This window comes from Equus asinus, chromosome 8 (assembly GCF_041296235.1).
Source record: "Equus asinus isolate D_3611 breed Donkey chromosome 8, EquAss-T2T_v2, whole genome shotgun sequence".
Classification (NCBI taxonomy): domain Eukaryota; kingdom Metazoa; phylum Chordata; class Mammalia; order Perissodactyla; family Equidae; genus Equus; species Equus asinus.
Window position 1 is genome coordinate 69,824,798 of NC_091797.1, and position 22,484 is coordinate 69,847,281.

Consider the following 22,484-nt stretch of genomic DNA (forward strand, 5'->3'; position numbering starts at 1 on the left):
CAGACCCACATGCAGTGGACAAAGGAATGGGGACACGAAGTAGATGGGTGACACTCCATGTTTAAATGTCAGCAGCCAAAAACAAGAGAAGCCCTCCATGCTCCCAGAGTTTCACAAACAGAGAGGTTCTGTGTCCAAGCGGGCATGCCTCAGGGAGCGAGCTGAGTAGAGCACTCTCTCAGGGTGCAAGGCCGACATGGAAACCCCTTGGGCCTGGCTAGGCATGGGACAGGCAGGCCTGCTCCAGCATGCCTCCACCCTGTGCTCCCAGGCCCGACACTCTCGTCATTCAGGCGTGTCCCAGCAGGGACGCAGAAGCCTTCCAAGGTGCCCAGCAGGCCCTGGCCCAGCCTTCCAGGCCAGCTGTGGGGGAGAGATAACCCAGGGCAGGGACCCGAGAATCCCCAGTCACACGGGGGCCACTGGATGGCTGGGGGCCAGAGGGAGACAGAGCCTAGGACGGAGGGAGACGACGAGGGCGGAGGCAGGCGGAGGCTCTCAAGCAGCGAGGGCAGGGCGGGTGCAAGAGGTAAGGACCCAGAAATAGCCCAGGAGATCGCAACACCCACTCCCCGTGACACCCAGGCCACCTGCTCCCTCGCCTGCTATCACCCTGACCGTGGCCACCTCCAGTGACATGCTGAGTGTACTCCCAAATTTACTCCTCACCAGTGAGGTTGAAAGGGCAGGGGGCCCCCCATGAGCACTCTTGTCTCGAGACCAAAAGGGCTGAGCCCCCTGGCCTAGGCCACACAGCCGGATGGGGAGAGCCAGGACTTAGCCCCAGGAGATGCCAGCTCTAGCCTGTCCTCCCGACAGTCGGCACCCTGCTCCCCAGGAAAGCCCCAAACTCACCCATAGAGCCAGGACAGGCAGGACAACGTGACAAGGACAGACGCAGCAGGCATCCCTGCTGAGTGTCCCCAGTGGGTCACGACACCATGCGCGGCTGTGCAGGCTATGGGCTGGGAGGTACGACCACTGCCCTGCCAGCCACTTCTCCCCACAAAGGCAGGGGCGCCCCCGGAACCCATGACACCCTCCCCCAGAAAGGAGGTCACTGTGGCAGAAGTGACAAAAGAGTCTCCTTTGTGCCCAAGAACCCCCACCCCCGCCAACACTCCAGCCACAGGTGAGCTTCCAAATGCAATGCCAGGCACCCTCCTGCCCAAGACCCCATGGGCCACCTCTGGGCACCCCCAGACCCCACTCAGCCCTGCCTGCCGGCTCACTGGCCCTAGCACTCCCAGCCCAGCTCCCTGACAGCCCCAGGCCCTTGCCCCTCCCTGCTGGCAGGAGGTCACAGCTCGTTGTCGTCACTTCCCCAGAGGACCCCTTCCCTAAGACTCCCCTGAAGCCCTCCTGGCACATCACGGGGGAGAGGGGGGGGGGAGGCTCTTGGATGCACAGGGCTGTGGGGGTCTCGGCTCCTCTCCTCCCTCTGATCTCTGTCCCTCACCCAGGGGGGTCAGAGACTGCAGCGTTCCTGCCCTGTACCCGAGGTCAGCCTCATCCCCAGCAGGCCCTCACAGGCACACGCAGACTCGGGGCCACCACCCTGGAACAGAGGACAGCTTCGACAGCCCCTTCAGCCTGGGGTCTGGCTCCCTGCCTATGAGCTTGGCCATGGAGGCACTTGGAGCGGGCCACCCTTCATGTGCTGACTCCAGCAGGCAGGAACCCAGGCCACTGCCGGACGAGGTCAACACAGGTGGCTAGGGCTTGGAAGCAGAGGCCGGCTCGAGTGTATCCTCAGCCTCCCCCGGACCCATGCCAAGGCCAAGCCAGGTCCCAGGAGAGCCCAGCAGCATCACCCCGAGCCCTGGCCGGGACGAGAAGATGGGCCCAACCACATGGCCAGCAGCGCACGCCCAGGCCCTGGGCAGGATACTTCTCTAAGAAGATGCATGCACAACTCCCTCCCTCCCCAGGGCCTGGCCGCCCCATCCATCTGGGGTATGCAGTTACTGCTGGGTGTCTCTGACCCCGCTCTGGGGAAGCTGGCTCTCTGGGCCCCCCCCAGGGGGCAAGGAGAGGTCAGCACGGCCTCGGTGGCCACAGCTGACCTGCCCCTGCCCAGCCTACCACCCACCCATAACCTAAACAGGCCTCAGGTTCCACCTCTGCCAGCCCCCACATGGGCTAAATTTGGTTTTCACAAGCTCCCCTGGGCAGTGAGTGAGGACCTAGTAAGCAGGCTCTAGCGACCAAGCCACCTCCTTGAGGGTCAGTCTAGACTCAATCTAGACACTTGAAAGGACCAAGACTGGTCTGGGGCTCCTAATGATCACACCACCCCAGAGAGGGCTCACCTCCTGGGGAAGGCGGACAGGAGCTACTGGCTATATTGCCGTCCTCAGGTAGCAGGTTCTCGGCAGTCTGTCACATACATATACACACACACATATATATACACACTTTTTTTTTTTGCTGAGGAAGATTGGCTATGAGCTAATATCTGTGCCACTCTTCCCCTATCTTGTATGTGGGATGCTGCCACAGCATGGCTTAGTGAGCACTGTGTAGCTCTGCACCCAGGATCCAAACCCACAAACCCTGGGTCACCAAAGCGGAGCACACGAACTTAACCACTACACCACCAGGCCAGCCTCGAGTCTGTTATATTACTAATACGTAAATACAAACGTATTAGGTGGGCCTAGGCATGGGCCCACCAGACCCCACGTCCTGCAATGAACACACGGGCTCGCCTTCATCCACAGTCAACCCGCTACTCTAGGACTGGGTAGATCCGACAGATCTCATAGCCTATTTAAGGGGAGAAAATGGGGCACAGCGAGGTGCTGCAATTCTGCTCCAGTCACGGAGCCGGCCAGGGAAGAGGAGAGCTGGGCTGAGACCCAGAGTCCTGACCACTCCACTGTGCAGCCCCCAGGGAAGTGGGTGGTGAACCCAACCTGTGCACTTAAGGCAGACGACAAGGCAAAGCCTTTAAAGGGACAAAGAAACAGAGCCATCTCTTGGTGGCATGCCCACAGGCCGTGCGGACAGGGCTGCCCGGGCATCAGGGCCAGGTGTCCTGGGCAGCCTTGCACGGGTGTCCAGGCACGTAGGAGGCCGCCCCACCCCAAGGTGCTAAGGTGCTTTGCCTAATAGGATCCCGGTTTCCGCCTGGGTCGGCCTGGGGCGGAGGGGGGAGCGGCAGCGGGCAGCACTGACCTAGTTAACTCTTCGGGAGCCGGCTGTCTTGGCTCCAGAGGGTGGCAAAAGCCACAGCTGAGGCCAGGACAAGCCGCCCACAGGAGCAGAGTCACTCCCCGCCCCCAGGCTGGGCTCTCCTGGACAGCTCCCAGAAGGGAAGGGATGCCTGGCCCCACCCTCCTTCCTGGGGAGCCTCCTCAGCTGGCCATTGTGTGCTGGCAGCATCCTGGGGGCTGCAGCCTGGCCTGCTCCAGGAAAAGCAGGGGACACTTTCAGGGGAGAGGGGGGAGCATGAGCTGGTGCAACCCCTCGGAAAACACAAAATCTACACATTTCTCCCGGAGACTCACCCAGCCCTAGTTGGTGGGCAGCCCAGAGACACTGCAGATCTGACACACACAATGCCCACGGCAGCTCTGTCCTGGGGCACCGTCCCAGCGCGGCCCAGGACGGGATGCCACAGAGCAAGCAGAGACACAGCACCCCTGGTGTGAGGCCGAGGGCACGCCAGGACAGGCTGTAGGCATCCAGGGCCCAGGTGCAGGAGCACCAGCCAGGAGGAAGTCCTCACAGACAGCAGGACCCAGGGTCCCTCTGGGGCAGAGAAATGCAAGGAGCAGGCTTCAGGGGCTAACCGAGCTCTACTCCTCACCCGCATAAGAGCCACACAGGTGCCTCCTGTACCGAGCACTTGGTAATCTGCGTTTTGCACTGTCTGGTATGTAAATGTTTCAAGATTTAAGTTAAAAAAATAGATAAAACAATAACGCAACTTGGCAGGCAATTTCCAGAACTGCCAGGCCCTTGTCTTGGAACCTGGTACCAAAGGGCCCCCATGCTGCCCGAATCCCACCCCCACTCTGGCCTAGCCTGGCAGCCCAGGCCCTCTCAGGGAGGGGAGCATCTTGGGCTCACCTGCCTGGGCTCACAGAGCCCACTGCCAAGAGCCAGGACTCTGGAACGTTGTCCTGAAAGAGCCTCCCCTTGACTGAGGTCCCAAACTGGAACTCACAAGGAGCTGGCTGTCTGCCCGCCCAGGGTGAGTGAGTCACATCCAGCTGTGTGAACCAGCTGGATGGCGTGCTGGCCTGGGGGGCGAGGGGAGGTTACTGTCGGCAAGGCCGGTGACCATCAGCCCTCCTCAGGGCACACTGGGCAGGGCTGGTCCTGGCTGCACAGTCTATATCGATTCCTGCAGTGGCTACTGTCCCTGGGCAGGAACACACCCAGACACCAAACAGCACACTGGCGTGAGACTAAGGGCCCACTCCTCTACCACTCGATGGAAGGCCAGGGGCTGCTGCCTTCCCATGGGTCTGGGGGCCTCACAACAGAGCACAATCCAAGGGGCCCATCTCCTAGGCACCCATATCGACCTGACAAATGTCCCTATTCTGTAGAGCCCCAAAACAAAACCACCTCAACAGACAAGAAATAACCTGAGGGAGAGGACTGGCAACCTATCAAGAGAGTGCTTCCCTTAACATATAAAGAGTTCCTACAGATCAATAACATTTATATAGCACTTAGTACGTAGCAAGCACAGATCTAAGCACTTAACATCTGTCGACTCAAGGTGTCATCACAACGACCCTACAATATACATAGGTGCACTGTTATCATCTCCCACTTCACAGGTAACACTCAGGCACCAAGAGGCTGCGTAATCTGCCCAAAGTCACACAGGTAAGTTGATGGGGGAGCTGGCTCAGAGCCCACGCCAGTAAGCACAGTGCCATCCAGCCTCAGTAAGCAAGACCAAGGGGAACACGCGCCTAGGGCAGGAGGCACCTGCAATACTCACGCACACGGAGAGAGGCTGAGCCACACTGAGAATAAGCAAAAACCAAAACCATAAAAGATGCCATTTTCCACCCCTCACTCAGGCCCAGATGACAGGCTGAGACCCCACCTCCTGGCCAGGCTGTGGGCAGACAGTCCCTCCTGAGGGCAGCGCCGCTGGGAGGCCGCCGTCCAGCCTCCATGGACCACGACACAGCAACTGCCCCAAGGAAGGCCCGTGCCTCTTCCCCAGGGGCTCTCCTTCTAGGAACCCACCCTGCAGATGCACACATGGCAAAGGTGAGTGCCAGGACAGTCAGGACCACACTGCTGATGTGTCTGAATCCCAGAACAACCACCTGTCCCTCTGTGGGGGGTTGACGAGGTCAGCCATGGAACATGGGACAAAGGAACACCACAGCTCCAGGTAACACCCACAGCCACAAAGGCAATAGCAGCCAGCACTCACACAGTGCTTACCATGACCAGTCTCAACCAAACAGTTCCATGGTCTCTGTTTTACAGAGGGAGAAGGAGGCACAGAGAGATTAAGACATTTGCCCAAGGACACACAGCTAGTTTAAGCGGCAAAGCCAGGACTGGAACCAGGTTGTTTAGCTTCAGAGTCTGGGCTCTGGACCACTGTGCTTGGAGGTGGTAACCTTGAAGAGGGAATCGGGAGGTAATTTTCTTGGGAGGAGAGGAGTGTAATTTCTGACATGTGGATTGAGACAGTTATATGAGGTGACACGGAACCTCTCCAAGAAACACGCTTAAGTGAAAAAAGCCACAGTGCAGAACAGTGGATGGTGTGGCGAAGAGTACGTGAGAATGTGTCCCTGTCCCCAGAGAGAGGCAGAAACAACCAGCAGGGGTGTGGGTGCCTCTAGGTGACAGTGGAGCTCCACTGGGACAGGGACAGGAGAACTACCTTTTTCCTCGTCCCCTTATGTACTATTTCCCTTTTTTGAGCCAAATCATTTACTACCTATTTTTAAAAGCCATGTTTCCTGGGTCCCGCGTGTGTCTCAGACAGGAGTCTAAGGACTCAGGGAACCACCCAGCACCTGAGCCCCAGCGGAGGTGCCTGGCCCCTGGAGGGGAGAGGCCACGCTGGCCTCTAAGCAGTCCTCAGAGGAGGGGAAGCTGCAGGGCTGCCAACCCCGGAGGAAGCGGCACTGCCCGCAACCAGGTGTGTGGCTGGGACAGACAAGGGGAGGAGGAGGGACACGGGAGAAGAGGGGAGGGGAGGATGGGGGCGGGGAGGCGGCTGCCCTCTTGGCCCCAAGACACAGTGTCTCCTGCCTGGCTTCCAAGTATTCGCTGCCTACTGACCTGGGCCCTGCCCAAATCACCTCATGTCATGCCTCAGCCCAGTTCTGACGGGGGAGGGAACGGACAGGGGAGGAGGCCACCAAAACACAGACAGCCGGGCCGGGAACTTCCCCTCAGCCAGGGGCTGGTCCCGTGGCCTCGGTAAACAGGTTTCAAAACCATTAGTCAGCACTTTGGCCCACAGATCTGCCGCCTCAGGTTCCCAAGTCCCCAAACTGGGCAGCCAGGGTCCCGGACCCTCGCCAAGACTGGGCCCCACGGCCGGGCCCAGGGCCCTGAGGGCAGTGGGGGACGCTGGCCACGGCCTAGGCCTAAAGTGGCCTCATCAGACAGGCGACGGCCTCCTGCCGGGGGTGGCCAGCCCCGACTGCCAGCAAGAAGGAGTCTCCGTCAGCCCCTCCCCCAAGTCTGACGCAGGGAAAGGCCGGCCAATGCCAAGCCGCTGGAGCAACGTCAACAAACAATCATCCAGCCCAGACAGGTGGGCCAGGCAGCCAGAACTACCCCGGGCCTGCACTGGAGACAGGACTCACGGGGGACCACTGGGTCAGACACCCTGGGGGTCACGCTACAGCCAGACCTCACTCACTTGGTGGTCAGAGTAACTCAGCCTGGCCTGCGTCCACTGCTGGTGCCGGTGGCAGTCAGGCAGCAGGAAAGGTGGGAACTCTCCCAACATGCCCAGAGGCGCCCAGGCCCCCACACTAGGCTGAGGATGGGGTCTCCAGGGTCTGTCAGGCCTTGCAGCTGTGCAGGCCAGACACCGGTCTACACACGGGGAGGCCCAGCTCCTTCCTCCAACAGAGACGTGGGACTAGGACTGGAACAGCCCACGACCAGCAGGGTCTCCAGGACCTGGCTAGCCTGGGATCCAAGCCCCCAGGGCCTGACGCTGTTCCAGGCCAGCCTGCGAGGGTAACGCACCCCCCGCCCACCACACCAGCCCCAGCCTTACCTGGAAGTCATACAAAGCCACGATGTTTTCATGTTTCAATTCCTAGGACAGAAACCCAAGTTTCCTGTGAGTGAGGCAGCTCACCCACCACGCTCTCCCCCGCTGCTTCCAAAGCCCGCTCACCTTGAGGATCTTGATTTCCTTCCCCAGCAGCGTCTGGGACTTGGCGAGGTTCTTCTTGTTAATGCACTTGACCGCGACCTCCAGGTCGTGCTTCTGAAAACCAAGTGCCCACGTTCCTCAGGGGCCGGGAACCTCTCGAAGGCCGCCCCAGGCCAGGTAAGCACCTGGCGGTCCCGGCGGTGGGGGTCGCCCGGGGGATGCGGGGGACCCTGGGGTAGAGGGGTGAGCTCCCGGGGGATGGGGGTCCCTGGGGATGGGAGGCTCCCGGCGGAGGGGGGAGTGGGTCCCTGGGGGGATGAAGGGGTCCTCTGGAGATGAGGGGGCTCCCGGGGAGGTGTAGGTGTCCCAGGGGCTCAGGGGTCCCCGGCGGCGGGGACGCGGGGCCCCTCGCCGGGGCTGCGTGCGGCCCGCGGGCCCCTCACCTCGCGGTGGCGCCCCTTGAAGACCACGGCGAAGGCGCCGTGCCCGATCAGGTCCTTGCGCGAGAACTCGAACTTGCCCACGGCCTCCAGGCCGCCGCGGCCGGGCTCCATGGCGCGGGCGGGCGGGCTCAGGCGGCGCGGGCCGGGGGCGGCGGGCGGGGGGCGCGCGCCATCGGCAGGCCCGGCCCGCTCCCGCCCAGGCTGCTGATCCGGCTCCGGCTCCGAATCCGACCGCGATTCCGATCCCGACCCGGGTCGGACTCGGACTCGGGATCCGAATCGAGCTCCGGCGAGGAAACAAAAGAGCCGCGGCCGCCGGGCCCCGGAGCCTGAGACGCCGGCGCAGGCGCAGTGCGCGCCGGGCGGGGGCGGGCCAGGCCGGAGGGGCGGGGCCGGGGGGCGGGGCCTGGGAGCGGCCGCGCTTAGTGGGTGGCGGGGCGGCGGGGCGGGGCCTGTCGGGGGCGGGGCCTGCGGCGGGCCCGCCCCCTTGGGTGACCGGGGGAGACGGGCTGGCCGGGGCTCGCTCCCCAGCCGGTTCTCCCGCCGCAGCCTCGCCGCACGTCACTTGTCGGCGCGTCCCGGGGATGCACAGTTGCCATAGCCGCCATTAATACCTGGGGCGTGGCGTGTGTACCCCAGGGCTGGGGACTGGATAGGATAAATGCTTAGAAAAAGAACGGCTGCGTTAGCGGTTATGTATTTAAAACTGCGTTTGATAGTAACACTTGTCCCCCGAATTGCACCAAAACCTAGGAAATAGCCCACAAGTCCATCAGAAAGGAAAGGTTACACAAATCTTGGTGCCTCCTTTCTATGGAGTAATAAACAGCAGATTCTTAGAGACAGTTAAATATGTATGTGATCGGAGGGAAAGTGCTCCAAAGTTTATAATTAAGTGAAAGCAAGGTGCAAAACAGTGAACTAGGCTACAATTTGTCATTTTAGAAAGTCACTGGAGGGGTGTGTGCGTACAATACCTACGTGTGTATATAGGGTTACGTATGTGTATACTCAGTTGCCACGCAGTGCTATATTATGTATGCGTCCACAGCATATAGTGTAATTATAACAGCTCACCCATTGCTTACCGTATGCAGTGGTCTTTCCGTTTATTAACTCATTACTCCTCACAGCGATTCCATGAGGTACTTGCTATTGTATCCCCATTTTACGGATGAGAAAACTGAGGCCTAGTGAAGCTGGTAATGTGACAAAAGTCACACAGACAGTAAGAGAAAGAGCCATGATTCTCATTCACAGGAGAACCAAGTGGTTGCTTTGGGAGAGTCAGTCCTTTTCACTGTATACCGTGAGTACTAGTGTGAATTTTCTTATCATTTTCAAGCATTGCTGTGGCAAATGCAGAATTCTAAACAATCCCCCTCCTGCCACCCCCAGCCTTCAGTAACAGCCCTGGGTGGGTGCAGCAGGCTTCGAAAAGGCTCTCTGGCCAGGGCCCTCCCCACTGCCTCAATTGAGCAGCCCAGCTGCTGCACAGACTGATGCTCTGGAAGGAACAGACTCAGGATCTCCGGGAAGCCCTGCACCCAGTCACTCCTCCAGGCCCCAGGACATGCAGGCTCGCTACTCTGGAAGGGGGCCAGAGGCCGTGAGAGTGAGAGCCGGCAGGGGCAAGGAGCCTTCTGGCCCACCACCCTGTTTTCCCAGGAAGAGCTCTCCCAGTGCCACGTGGTCAGCCGTAGCATTCCCTTCCCCCTCCCCCACCCCTCAATGGGTGTCTCTTCAACACCCACTGCACCCAGGCCCCTGGAGTTGCCACGGGAAGAAAGTCCCCTCTTTTCGGAGCTTCCAGTTCAGCAGTGGGGGTAGGGGGAAAGAGGGGCAGTAAATGTACAAACGGTGGTAAAACCGCAACCGAGGAGAGGGCAGAGAACAGGTGGGGCAGCCCCTGGGGCCAAGGTTGCTGGAGGGGGCCCGACGCCTGGGGACTGCACAGCCCAGCACTGCCCAGTCTGGGATGGACGGCTTCACTCTGCGCTCAAGAAGTGAGCAGGCAGCAGTCAGGAGGGGCAGATGGGATTTGCGTTTGGAAAAGGTTACTGAGCCCTGGAAGGAGGCAGCAGCGGGAGGCTGGGTGCGGCCAATCCCCCACCTGGGCTTCTCAGTGATTGCACGGGTCCCTGCCCTGCTCTGTTGGACACTGCCAACGCCAGTGTGTGCAGTCGATCCTCCTTATTCAGGTTCTGTATCTGCAAATTTGCCTACTCGCTAAATTTTTCATAAACCCCAAATCAATGCTCACATGCGTGGTCATTCACAAACATGTGCAGAGCGGTGAAAAACTTGAGTCGCCTGAGGTGCTCATTTCCAGCCACGGGTGAGCCAGGCGACCATCCCCCTGTGTCAGCTCTCCTACTGTCAACAAGGGCCCATGTGGTCTAGTGAGTGTGACATTTTGTGCATTTTTGTGCTTTTCGTTGGTGATTTCACTGTTTTAAATGGCCGCCAAGCGTAGAGCTGAAGTGCTCTCCAGTGTCCCTAAGCGTGAGAAGGCTGCCACGTGCCATGGAGGAAATGCGTGTGTCAGGTGCCCTTTGTTAGGCGTGAGGTACAGAGCTGATGGCATAGGTTTGGTGTTAATGAATCAACAATATAGATTAAATAAGATGTCTTTAAACAGAAACATAAAATGGGGTTATGTACTGAACAATTGACAAAAATGTGACACAGGTGGAACCCAACCCCGTATTACCTCTGGAGCAACAGTTCAGTATTGACAGCCCCGTGACCGTGGCGACGTTATAGAGCATAAGTACAGAGAATAGCTGGAATCAACTGCACTTGCTGTGTGCACACGACACTCTGTATAGGAAGAAACCCTTATGCCCATGTCAACCCTAGGAGGTAGGTTCCTATTGTCACTCTCACACAATGGGAGAAGAAAATGAGGGCGAGAGAACTGAGGTGACTCGCCCAAAGTCACACAGCTAGGAAGTAACAGCTCCGGGATTTCTACCTGGCAATATGGCTCCGCCGGGACCACTCACTCCTTGTCCTCCAGGTCTGCAAACCTCCCAAGACAAGGACAGAGTCCTGTCCATCTCTGACCTCTAGCACTGAGCCCAAGGCCCAGCAGGCAGTAAAGAGATTTGCTGAAAGGAGGTTGGATGAAGAGAAAGACCCACACACACACAGGAAAAACACACCACCATCCATGGAGATGCCACCGCCCACCCAGCCAGGGCTGCAGTGCTGCTGCCACCTTCTGTAGAAGGAATGGCCAAGGGGTGTCATTTCAGATGCTGGTGGTGGCTACCCAGAGCCTTAAGCAGAGAACTCTGAGGGTTCTGTGATCAATTAGTAATGTCTGTCCCAGGTGCTGGGGGTGTGGGGTGGTTTGTGTGCCCTAAAACAGATGGAGGGTCACATTCTTGTGTCATCATGATTACAGTAGTGTTGAGCATAATTTTCAAAAAATTAAAAACTAACTCTTTTACCAATATGGAAAAAATGTGGGCTGGAGGATTATTTAACCCATTAAGGAGGGAACCAGAGGACAGTAGAGATGGTTCCTGGGTGGAATTTAAGGAATGTGTTATTTATAGAGATTTGAAAAGAAGAATGTTAGAATAAGATTGGTCGGTCAGATACAAAATGGGTTGTTTTCCTCCATGACAAATCCTTAACCTTTGATCCTCTTTTCTACCTCGAGAAATCGTTTGCCCTCTGCTTAACAAAAACTTGCAAGTTAACGTGGTGAGAACATTACAGACCCAGCTTTCCAACAGTACTCCACAGCAAGTCAGACAGGTGCGGGCCCTTGCATCAAGGATCCAAAAACACGGTCTAAGGGGCCAAGTCCAGCCCTGCACTTGGTTTTTTTCTTTTTTACTTAATTGTAGTAAAATACGCATAACTTAAAAATTGCCATCTTAACCTTTTTTTTTTTTCCGAGGAAGATTGGCCCTGAGCTAACATCCATGTCCATCTTCCTCTATTTTGTCTGTGGGACCCCTCCACAGCATGGCTGATGAGTGGAGGAGGTCTGTGCCTGGGATCAGAACCAGCGAACCTGGGCCACCAAAGTGGAGTGTGTGGACCTTTAACCACGTGGCCACAGGGCCAGCCCCTCTACTTTCTGACTTCATGAATTTGACCGTTCTAGGGTCCCTCATATAAGTGAAATCATGCAGTATTTGTCCTTTTTTTCACTCAGCATAATATCCAAAAGGTCCATCCATGTTGCAGCATGTGCTAGAATTATCTTCTTTTTTAAGGCTGAATCATATTCCACTATATGGATATGCAGCATTTTGTTTATCCACTCATCTATTGGTGGACACTGGAGTTTCTTCCACGCTTTTGCTATTGTTGTGAAAGCTATATGTTGTGAATAATGCTGCAGTGAACATAGGGGTGCAAATATCTCCCCAAAATCCTGCTTTCAATTATTCTGGATATATATCTAGAAGTGGAATTGCTGGATCATATGGTAATTCTACGTTTAATCTTTTGAGGACCCTCCATACTGTTCTCCCCAGCAGCTGTACCAATTTACATTCCCACCAGCAGTGCACAATTTCTTCACTTCCTCACCAATACTTGTTATTTTCAGCTTTTTTTTTAAATAGCCATCCTAGTGGGTGTGAAGTGGTTTCTCGCTGTGGTTTGGTTTGCATTTCCCTAGTGACTCGAGAGGTTGCGCATCTTCTCACACGCTCGGCCGTTTGTTTACCTTTGAAGCCATGTCTAGTCAAGGTCTCTGACTAGTTTTTAACTGGGTTGAGTTACAGTTCTTTATGTATTCTGGATACTAACTGCCTGTTTTGGTAAATAAAGTTTACTGAAGTCCAGCCACAGCCACTTGCTTATTTATTGTCTGTGGCTGCTTTCAAGGTGCACTTGCAGAGCTGAGCAGTGGCAACACTGGCTGTGTGGCCTGCAAAGCCATATTCACCATCTGGCCCGCTGCAGAACAAGTTTGCTGACCTGGCCTCAACTTGCTAAGTAACCCTTTCGTGGGCCTATTGACTGATGCTCCGAGATGGCACTGAAAGAGCAAGCTGCTCTCCTTGGAAGTTTGGGATCATTTTTCCACACAGTGGTTGCAGATACAAGCAAAACCCTAGGATTCCTCTCCATTCCTCTCTCTATCAGCCCAGTCCACAGTGCCCAGAGCTGACCCGCTCCTCAAATGCAACTGAAACATTCCTGGCAGCACGGGGTCCCCTCCTCCAGCCCTAGCCACACCCCCTTGGCGGGCTGCCCACTGAGAGTTGAGTGGTTGAACCTGCCCGGGTCCCTCTGGGTGGGCGCGCCGGGTGGAGCCTGGGGAGTCACCTGGGTTCTGGTCTGGTTATCTCGCCCAGAAAATGGGATTGATGATGAAGAGGATTGAGTAGAACAATGTACACTGCCAGCCTCTTGAGGAGGAGTTCTCGAACATGACCCCACACCTCCCTGCCTCAGGGTCGAGCTAATTCCAGCCTCGGGCACTGTGAAGTCAGCCCCTGATCTCATTCTGGAAAAGTCTTTGTCCTCCTCCAGGGACTTTAGGCAAAGCTTCTCAGGGCCCAGGGCTGGGTCTCAGGAGCTTCAGACTTGGTTTAAACAAAAAGAGCGGTGGGCCCCACCTTTTCCTTGGAGCCAGTATTGGTTCTAAGGCTCTTCAGAGCTTAAAGGGAGGGGGTGGGATGGGGATTTGCCTCCTGGCTCCCAGAAGGTTGGGACTGTGACAGTTGAGGAGTCCAGTTAGAAGGAGGCTCTGGACCGGTTTCAATCCTGGGTGGCTTCTGGCCCCACCTGGCCTGGCCAGGCAGCCAGCCCCTTCCAGCCCCAAGCCCAAGGGAAGGGCTCTGCTGTGTCCCCCTAGGCACGGAAAACTCGTGGTTTTGTAACAGTAAACATGAACTTACCTTCAACCCAGCAATCGTACTCCTGGGTGTTTACCCAAATCACAGATGGAAGATGTTTGTAACAGCCCAGAGATGGATACAAAGCTCCATCAACATGTGGAAGGAGAAACAAACTGTGGTAGCCCCACACGTTGGAACTGTTGATGAAAATAATCCATAACCAATCTATAAATGAAAATTTGGGTGAGTTTATTCTGAGCTGAAATCTGAGGACCATGGCCTGGGGCCTTTCTTCCCAAAGGAAGAAAGGGCACCGAAGAAGTGAGGTATACAGAGTGGTTATATACCCCCATACAGGACGTTTCACATATGATTGAAATGTCCCTCCCACAATAGTCACAAGATTGCCCTGTCGGCAGGGCACAGCGCTTGATGGACACAGCAGGTAGTGGGTCTGCTATCTTGGAGGGTGTAGCAGGAGGCAAGTCTATTGTCTCGAGCTGGGCCGTCACAGGTGAGCGCAGCAATCAGTTCCTAGCCTAAGGAAAGATGCTTAATCCTTAAAGAAATGCCAACGTTGGCAGAGGGAGGGAAGTTGCACCTTTATCTCAAGGGCCTTTGCTCTTGCCATAGGGAATATCTAAAGCAGATATACAATGCATGCTCAACAGTCACGGTCAGGCCCTTTTGGAAAGACAAGGTCAGGCTGAGTTAGGTTTACACCAAATGGCTTCCTCATATTCTCCAATATATCCTATTACTTGCCATTTTTATTTTTTAGAACGCTCCCTCGAAATCAAAGGGACCTCTCAGCCCTTCATGCAAAGTGGAGGAAGCAGACACAAAGACCCTGCTGCAGGTTCTGCCTGTGCGGGATTCACTCTGGGTATGTTCCCCAAAGCGAGGCGGGTTCCCTCCTGGAGAGCGACATCAGACTCTCCACCAGGAGGAGTCGTCTCGCAAAGTAAGGTACGTTTGCGGCAAATAGGAGACCACGAGGAATCATTTCCCAAGTCATGGTGTCCCTGAACAATGGGAAGCAAGGACATTTATTTGGGATGGGAAATGAACATTCAAAAGGGAGAAGTGGGCATTCACTTGTGCAGGCTCAGCTGGAAGACGTGCCTCCACATACACTGCAGGTCACAGTAATAAGGCCTAAGCTCCGGGAGAGATCTTAGCGTGAAAAATGAGGCAGAGGTCCAGGCACCGCTCTCGTGGAGAGGCTCCTCTGGTTCAGAGTGGTTGGTGATTGCATCTCCTTAGCATAACAAAAGGAGAAAGAACAATTTGGAAAAACTGTTAAATGCTTGCAAACCCACCCTTGAGTCCACCCTTGAGGCAATTAGCTCACTGGTTGTTGCCTGGGGTGGGGATTGACCGTGGCAGGACAGGAGGGGACTTTGGGGGTGACAGAAATGTTCTATAGTGCTGTGGGGACAGGCGCCTGGGCCTATACATTGGTCCAAACTCACTGAACTGTACTCTTATTTTTTTTTAAGATTTTATTTTTCCTTTTTCTCCCCAAAGCCTCCCGGTACATAGTTGTATATTTTTAGTTGTGGGTCCTTCTAGTTGTGGCATGTGGGACGCCGCCTCAGCATGGCTTGATGAGCCGTGCCATATCCGTGCCCAGGATCCAAACCGGTGAAACCCTGGGCCACTGAAGCGGAGCGCGCGAACTTAACCGCGAGGCCACGGGGCTGCCCCTGAACTCTACTCTTAAAGTGTGTGCATTGAATTGTGTGTGAATTTTACCTTAACAAAGTTGATTTAAGTAGAGGCACTGACACACACTGCAGCGTGGATGAACCTGGAAAACATTCTGTGGAGCAAAATAAGCCAGACACAAAAGGACACATCTTGTATGATTCCACTTACACGAAATGTCCAGACTAGGCAAATCCATGGAGACAGAAGTAGGTTGGCAGTTGGCAGGGGCTGGAGGAGGAGGGATGGGGAGTGACCACTGCTGGGTAGGGGCCTCCCACCATGCCCAGGGGTGCAGAGCTGGTGGGCGTGGCCCTAAGAGGCACATCAGGTGCCAATGTCCAGGGGCAGGTGAAGGAGGAAGCCCTCCTTGAGGGCCTGGAGGGAGGAGGGGTGAGTGACTGCCAGGTCCAGCGGCCCCGACTTCCTCCAGCGTCTTCCCAGCCCCAGGGGCTCCAGCACTTGAACTTCAGCAGCTTCTGAGTGAGGCCCAAGCTGGCCGAGGCCTCCAGCCAGCCAGACTGGCTCCTGCAGAAGTCATTTGAGGGTGCCCTAAAGCCTCTGCACCTGCCAGGTGGGTGACTCAGCCTGTCGTGGACAGTAGCTGCCTCACTGATGGACGACAGACAGTCACGAGCCTTGCAGGACATCCTAAAGGCATGAGAAGCCCGTCCAGGCTGGGTCACCACAGAGCCGGGGGCGGGGACCAGGGCCTGGGCTTCCTCAGAGTTCCTCAGGGCTCCCCTCCGAGCCTCTGGGCCCCAACTCCAGAATCTCAATATCCTGCTTTCCAAGCCTGGCAAACCTGTTTTCCCTCTTTTCTCCTGGTCTCAAGTGGCACCCAGGCCTGTCTCCAGATGACATCGCCTCGCGCCTTCCCATTGCAACCTGCCTTCCTCTCCTTCCTCCAGTTCCACCCACCAGCTACCCCCTGGTCCAAGCCACAGTCCTCTGGCGCCGGGACCACCCCAGGACCCCATAACAGTCTCACTGTCTCCTGTATCAGCAATGCTCCTCGGAGCAGCGCCATCTTCCTCCCTCTCCATCCCTCCAACCGCCAGCTCCTCCCGTCCCAGCGTCACATCTTTGTGCTGACTGGCTCTAGGTCAAAACGCTGGTTTCAGCCCCAAAGTCACCTCCTCAAAAGGCTTTCCTTGACCACCATTCCATCTAAAGACGTCCCTTCCCGCCCAAACCGTCACTCTCTAACCATGGGGGTCTGTGGACCAACGAGCGCGATCAGGGGTCTGTGAACTTGGATGAGAGAGGCAGTTACATCCGTATATTCACCCACCTCTGCTCATCCTCTCCAAGGTGGTTAGGATTAAGCTCATCCAGGGGCCGGCCCGGTGGTGCAGCAGTTAAGTTCGCACGTTCTGCTTTGGCGGCCCGGGGTTCGCTGGTTCGGATCCCAGGTGCGGACATGGCACCACTCGTCAAGCCATGCTGTGGTAGGTGTCCCACATAGAAAGTAGAGGAAGATGGGTACGGACGTTAGCTCAGGGCCAGTCTTCCTCAGCAAAAAGAGGAGGATTGGCAGTAAAGGTTAGCTCAGGGCTAATCTTCCTCGAAAAAAGAAAAAAGAAAGGATAGGGGGACAGTTCTTGAGCAGGTTGGGGCATTCATAGATTTTCATATTATAAATAAAATAAGTCCAAGCTGGTGATAACAGGGTACCATGATTCTCCAAATAACGCATCTGAAGTTTGGCTAGAATTTTTAGAAAGGACAATTTGTATAACCACGTGGAGACATGTTTTTATTTTCTCATACGCTGGCAGCCTACAACAATGGCAAGTCAAAAGTCATACATAGCATGGCCCCTTTGTATGAAATATCGTGAACAGGTAAACTCTCAGAGACAGAGAGGTTGGTGGTTCCCAGGGCTGGATACACATGGTGGTTGTATGACACTGTGAATGTGCTAAATGCCTCTGAATTGTTTGCTTTAAAATGAATAATTTTGGGGGTCAGCCCTGTGGCCAAGTGGTTGAGTTCATGCGCTCCGCTTCTGTGGCCCAGGGTTTCACTGGTTCAGATCCTGGGCCGGACACGGCACCACTCATCAAGCCATGCTGAGATGGCATCCCACATGCCACAACCAGAGGGACCTACAACTAAAACATACAACTATGTACTGGGGGGCTTTGGGGAAAAGAAGAAAAAAAAGGAAGATTGGCAACAGATATTAATTCAGGTGCCAATCTTTATTTTTTATTTATTTATTTAATTTTTTTTTAGGAAGATTAGCCCTGAGCTAACATCTACTGCCAATCCTCCTCTTTTTGCTGGGGAAGACTGGCCCTGAGCTAACATCTGTGCCCATCTTCCTCTACTTTATATGTGGGATGCCTGACACAGCATGGCTTGATGAGCGGTGAGTAAGTCGGCACCTGGGATCCGAACCGGTGAACCCTGGGCCGCTGAAGCAGAACACGTGAACTTAACGGCTGCATGACGGGGCCGGCCCCCAGGTGCCAATCTTTAAAAAGAAATAAAATGGATAATTTTGTCTCAGGTGAATTGCACGCAAAAAACCCAAGAAAGGTCTTCAGGGGGTTCTGGTTTGGGGAGAGGGGCTCGAAGGGGCCTGGGAAATGACTGAGAACTCTATTCAGGCTCTGCCCTAGGTGCTCCACAGAAACTGCCTACTTCCTCCTCGCCACACCCCCGCAGGTGGCACTATGACTCCCCCATTTTACAGAGGAGAAAGTTGAGGCCTGACGGCTCAGAAACACACACTTGCACGTCTTGGAGCTCCACTGTGAGCCCAGCATCCGCATGCAACAGCCTAGCCTGAGTGAGTGAAGTGCCTGTGACAAGTGGGGTGACCCCCCAGACACCTCACATGTCCCCACCCCAGGCTGCTTTTCCAGTCACCACAGAGGTAGGCGGGTCAAACAGTACTCCATTTGTTTTTAGCTAAAAAAAAAAATTTCTGTTATAATTCACATACCATAAAATTCATGACTTTAAAGTATACACTTCAGGGGCCGGCCCGGTGGCGCAGCGGTTAAGTGCGCACATTCCGCTCCGGTGGCCTGGGGCTCGCTGGTTTGGATCCTGGGTGCAGACACGGCGCCGCTTGGCAAGCCATGCTGTGGTAGGCGTCCCACATATAAAGTGGAGGAAGATGGGCACGGATGTTAGCTCAGGGCCAGTCTTCCTCAGCAAAAAGAGGAGGATTGGCAGCAGATGTTAACTCAGGGCTAATCTTCCTTAAAAAAAAAAAAAAACAAAACACTTCAGTGGTTCTAAGTATATTCACAGGGTTGGGTCACCATCACCAGTATCTAATGCCAGAACATTCTCATCATCCCGAAAAGAAGCCCCCTGCCCAATAACAGGCACTCCCAAACCCCCAGCCCCTGCAACCCTAATCTGCTCCCTGTATCTCCAGGTGTGCCTGTTCCGGACATTTCGTATGAATGGAGTCATACGCTGTGTGACCTTTGTCTGGCTCCTTTCACTGAACCTCCTGTTTTTAAGGTTCGTCTACGTCGTAGCACCTATTGGTAGTCCATCCCTTTTCATTGCTAAATACTATTCCATTGTGTGGATACACCATTTTTCTATCCATCAGTTGATGGACATTTGGTTTTTTTTCTAACTTTGGCTATTATGAAAAATGCTACTATGAACCATCATTCTGTTTTACAGGTGAGGGAACCACCTGTGGGGAGAGGGGACCTGGCCAGGGCAGGGTCAAAGCGCCCATGGGTACAGGACTCAGGCCAAGGGACCAGCCAGTGCAAAGGCCCCGGGGTTCCTCTCTGGGGAGCAGGAGAAGGCCCAGGAGGCCTCGTGCAGAGAAGGGCTGCTCTCCGCCTGCCCCTCGCTGGTCCCCAGCTCCAGGCCCCGCCCTCTGCGCTTAGGGTGGGCCTCAGCCTATCTGCGGACAACTCCCTTCTGCCCACCAAGGGGCTTAGAGCAGAGCAGTCTTGCTGGGGATGGGGCTGGGGAAGTGGGAGAGGCAGGGACCTCTGCTTGGGCAGCCCCAGCCCGGGGGCATCTCGGCTGCTTTCCTGCTGGTCTCGTGACAGGCTTGGCCGCCTGGCAACTCGGGGTCACCTTCACTGCATGTTTCCCCATCTCCGGGGGCCAGCTCCCTCCTAGGTGCTACTCAGGCCAGAAACTCGCAGGCATCCTTGACCCACCCTTTCTACATCTGGAAATGCTGCTGGTTCCATCTTCAGAACAGATCCAGAATCCTGTCCCTTCTCACCACTTGTGTTACTTTGCTGGGGCTGCCGTAACAACTTATCACAAACTGGGAGGCTGAGAACAATAGCAATTTCTTTTTCTTTTTTTTTTTTAAAGATTTTCTTTTTCTTCCCAAAGCCCCCCAGTACATAGTTGTATATTCTTCGTTGTGGGTCCTTCTAGTTGTGGCACCTGGGACGCTGCCTCAGCGTGGTTTGATGAGCAGTGCCATGTCCACGCCCAGGATTCGAACTAACGAAACACTGGGCCGCCTGCAGCCGAGTGCACGAACTTAACCACTTGGCCACGGGGCCAGCTCCTAGCAATTTCTTCTCTCTGGGTCAGGAGGCCAGAAGTCCAAGATTGAGGTGTGGCTGGGACTGTGCTCCCTCTGAAGGTTCTAGTGGAGGAGACTTCCTTGTCTCTTCCAGCTTCTGAGGGTTCCTGGCGCTTGCTGGCTTGTGGCCACATCACTCCAATCTCTGCCTCTGTCTTCACATGACTGCCTTCCCTCTGTGTCTGTGTCCTCTCCTCTTCCTATATGGACACTTGTCACTGGATTTAGGGCCCACCCTAATCAGTATGACCTCAACTAAGTACATCTGCAAAGGCTCTATTTCCAAATAAAGTCACATTCTGAGGTTCCAGGTGGACATGAGTTTTGGGGGACACTATTCAGCCCAGTACAGCACCTATGCAGGTGGGAGACGCTGGTTTCTGCCACCAGTGTTGCCCTCCTGGGTTCCATCCCCAGCCTCTAGCTGGTTTCCACCACAGTCTTCTGTCTCTGGAGGCCACAGTTCTTTAAAAACCCAAGGCGGGGTGAGTGGTTCCCCCTTCACTCAGCATAGGAGCCCATGCTCCAAGCTGGACACTGTGTGCCTCCCTGTCCTGCCTCAAGCTCTTCCTGGACACAAGAGGCATGCTCCTGTCCCAGGGCCTTTGCATTTGCTGTGTGCGTGCCGGGAGGGACCTGTCCTCCCCCGGATCTCCCCAGCTTCCCCTCTCCCTCAGGTTCTGACCTACCGATTTAGAATTGTGACCTCCCCTGGCACATCGATACCACTTCCTTGTCTTATTTTCCTCCAGGGCACCTACCACCATCTAAACTCCACGATGGAAGGGATTTTCCAGAACCTAAATTGGTACCTGCCCTCTGGAAGCCCTCAGTTGGTACTTGCTGTGTGAATGGTCACATGGCTCTAACCTCCAGACCCGATGATGTAAGCATTGTTATTACCTCTACATCAGCCAGCATCCCGGCAGGACACAGAATTCCACTCAGAAGGGTTTCGCTGGGTGGGCGTTGATGAAGGGGCCCTCACACAGCTGTGTGTGAGGAGCGGCGACCTTGCAAGGCCTGTGGTGGTGGGAAGCAAGTGGGGAAGGGGGTGGGAAGGGGGTGGGGGCCAGGCAGGAGCTGTGGCTGTAGATCTCACAGCTGGGAGGGCGGAGGGAAGGGGGACTAAGTGCCCCCTCCCCCACCCCCGCCCTCTCATCTCCCTCTTGTGCCTCTGATTGGCCAACCCTGGGGGAAGCCAGAGGACCAGAGGCAGCCTGAAGAGATCTGCCTCCAGGGCCCCGAGCCTGGCCTGCCCATTCGTTGGTCTGGGTGTGGGGGCCACAGAGAATGGGCAGGACAATCATTTCAGGGGCAAAAACAGAGGCTGGGGAATGAGATAACTCCCCCGGCCCTGGGCCAAGGCCTCGTGGCTCCTGGTCTGTGGCCTCGGGCACCCACTGCACAGCCTCCCCAGGAACCTGGGGAGCCTCCAGGCTGGGGAGCCAGTGTCGGAAGCAGATTCCAGCCTCCTGAGACAGAGGGCAGAACTCCTCTGGCCTGTGTCATGGGGCGGGGCGCAGGCTCTCTGAGCAGCCACACCCACCGCACCCAACCTCATCCTCAGCCTGCAGCCTGGTCATCAAAGTGCGCACGTTCTCTGGGGCCAACTCTCCCGGCCTTTGTGGCAACTGACTTTTATCCTTTTTTAATTGGCTTCCTCACCTGTAAGATGGGGCCACAATGCTACTGGGATATTTCCAGCCTCCTAGGTTCTGGGTGCCTCGTGGGCAGGAGCCGTGCACTGAGCAGGAGCAGGGTGTGCGGTCCCCGGGATGGAGCTCCTCGCAGCTCCTCCTGAGCCGTGTGCCCCTGGTGTGGCAGCGTCTGAGACGGCCAGACATTGGAGCCTGTCCCCTGAGAGCTCCAGCCAATCCTGTAATGACCGCGTAGCGGAGCTGGGAACAAACCTGCATCCTGACGGGCACAGTCAGGAAATGGTGTCACGAGGACTGAAGGACTGAAGGAGCTGACCATACATGATGAACAGTGCCCAAGGAATGACTCACAGACTCAGGCGGTCACCTAACAGGAATGTTTGTGTGCATTTGTTCATTCATTCACTCAGCTTGTTCATGCTCTGGCTCTCACCAGCCTCCCTGGCACCCCAGTTAACGCCTCCACCGGCTCACCCGCCACCCACACCGGTCTCTGCGCTGCTCCTCGCTCCTGCTGGGCACACTCTCCCCCTGGAACTTTGTGTGGCTGGCTCTTTGGTGCCCTTCAGGATTCAGCCCCGATGTCCCCTCCTCCGAGCAGCGTCCCTGACTGCCCGCACCAAAGGCCGCTTGCCCAGCTATCCCCCATCGTCCCACCCTGGGCTGCTTTGTTCGTTTAAAGCACCTGTCACAGGACAACTGGTCCTGGCTGGTCATCACGTTAAAGGCATGGGAAAAAACAGGGGATCTGTTGTAGGGGCCGGCCCGGTGGCACAGCAGTTAAGTTCGCATGTTCCGCTTCAGCGGCCCGGGTTAGTTCAGATCCCGGGTGCGGACACAGCACCTCTTGGCAAGCCATGCTGTGGCAGGCGTCCCACATATAAAGTAGAGGAAGATGGGCACAGATGTTAGCTCAGGGCCAGTCTTCCGTGGAAAAAAAAATTAAAAAATAAAGGGCATTTAAAAAAATGAAAGAGA

At 55.7% G+C, this 22,484-nt stretch overlaps 1 protein-coding gene and 1 long non-coding RNA gene across 4 annotated transcripts in view; one reads left to right on the forward strand and one right to left on the reverse strand.

The window, feature by feature from the left end:
- ULK1 (unc-51 like autophagy activating kinase 1) overlaps positions 1 to 8,123 on the reverse strand; it is a 24,465-nt gene extending 16,342 nt beyond the window's left edge. The window contains exons 1-4 of one of the 3 annotated variants that reach the window (XM_070515822.1): positions 7,780 to 7,825; positions 7,358 to 7,450; positions 7,235 to 7,276; positions 5,425 to 5,458 (exon numbers count right to left, since the gene is read on the reverse strand). In XM_070515822.1, the coding sequence (XP_070371923.1) occupies positions 5,425 to 5,458; positions 7,235 to 7,266 (66 nt within the window). In that variant the 5' untranslated portion in view covers positions 7,267 to 7,276; positions 7,358 to 7,450; positions 7,780 to 7,825. Of the gene's footprint in view, positions 1 to 5,424; positions 5,459 to 7,234; positions 7,277 to 7,357; positions 7,451 to 7,779 lie in introns of all 3 variants that reach the window. The other 2 variants (XM_044776090.2, XM_070515821.1) reach the window with 2 other exon arrangements.
- Positions 6,804 to 22,439, forward strand: LOC106843867 (uncharacterized). Its single transcript, XR_011505286.1, has 5 exons — positions 6,804 to 7,194; positions 7,281 to 7,513; positions 14,377 to 14,564; positions 18,706 to 18,794; positions 20,598 to 22,439. It is a non-coding gene; the product is annotated as an uncharacterized lncRNA (long non-coding RNA).
- The last annotated feature ends 45 nt before the right edge of the window (positions 22,440 to 22,484 follow it).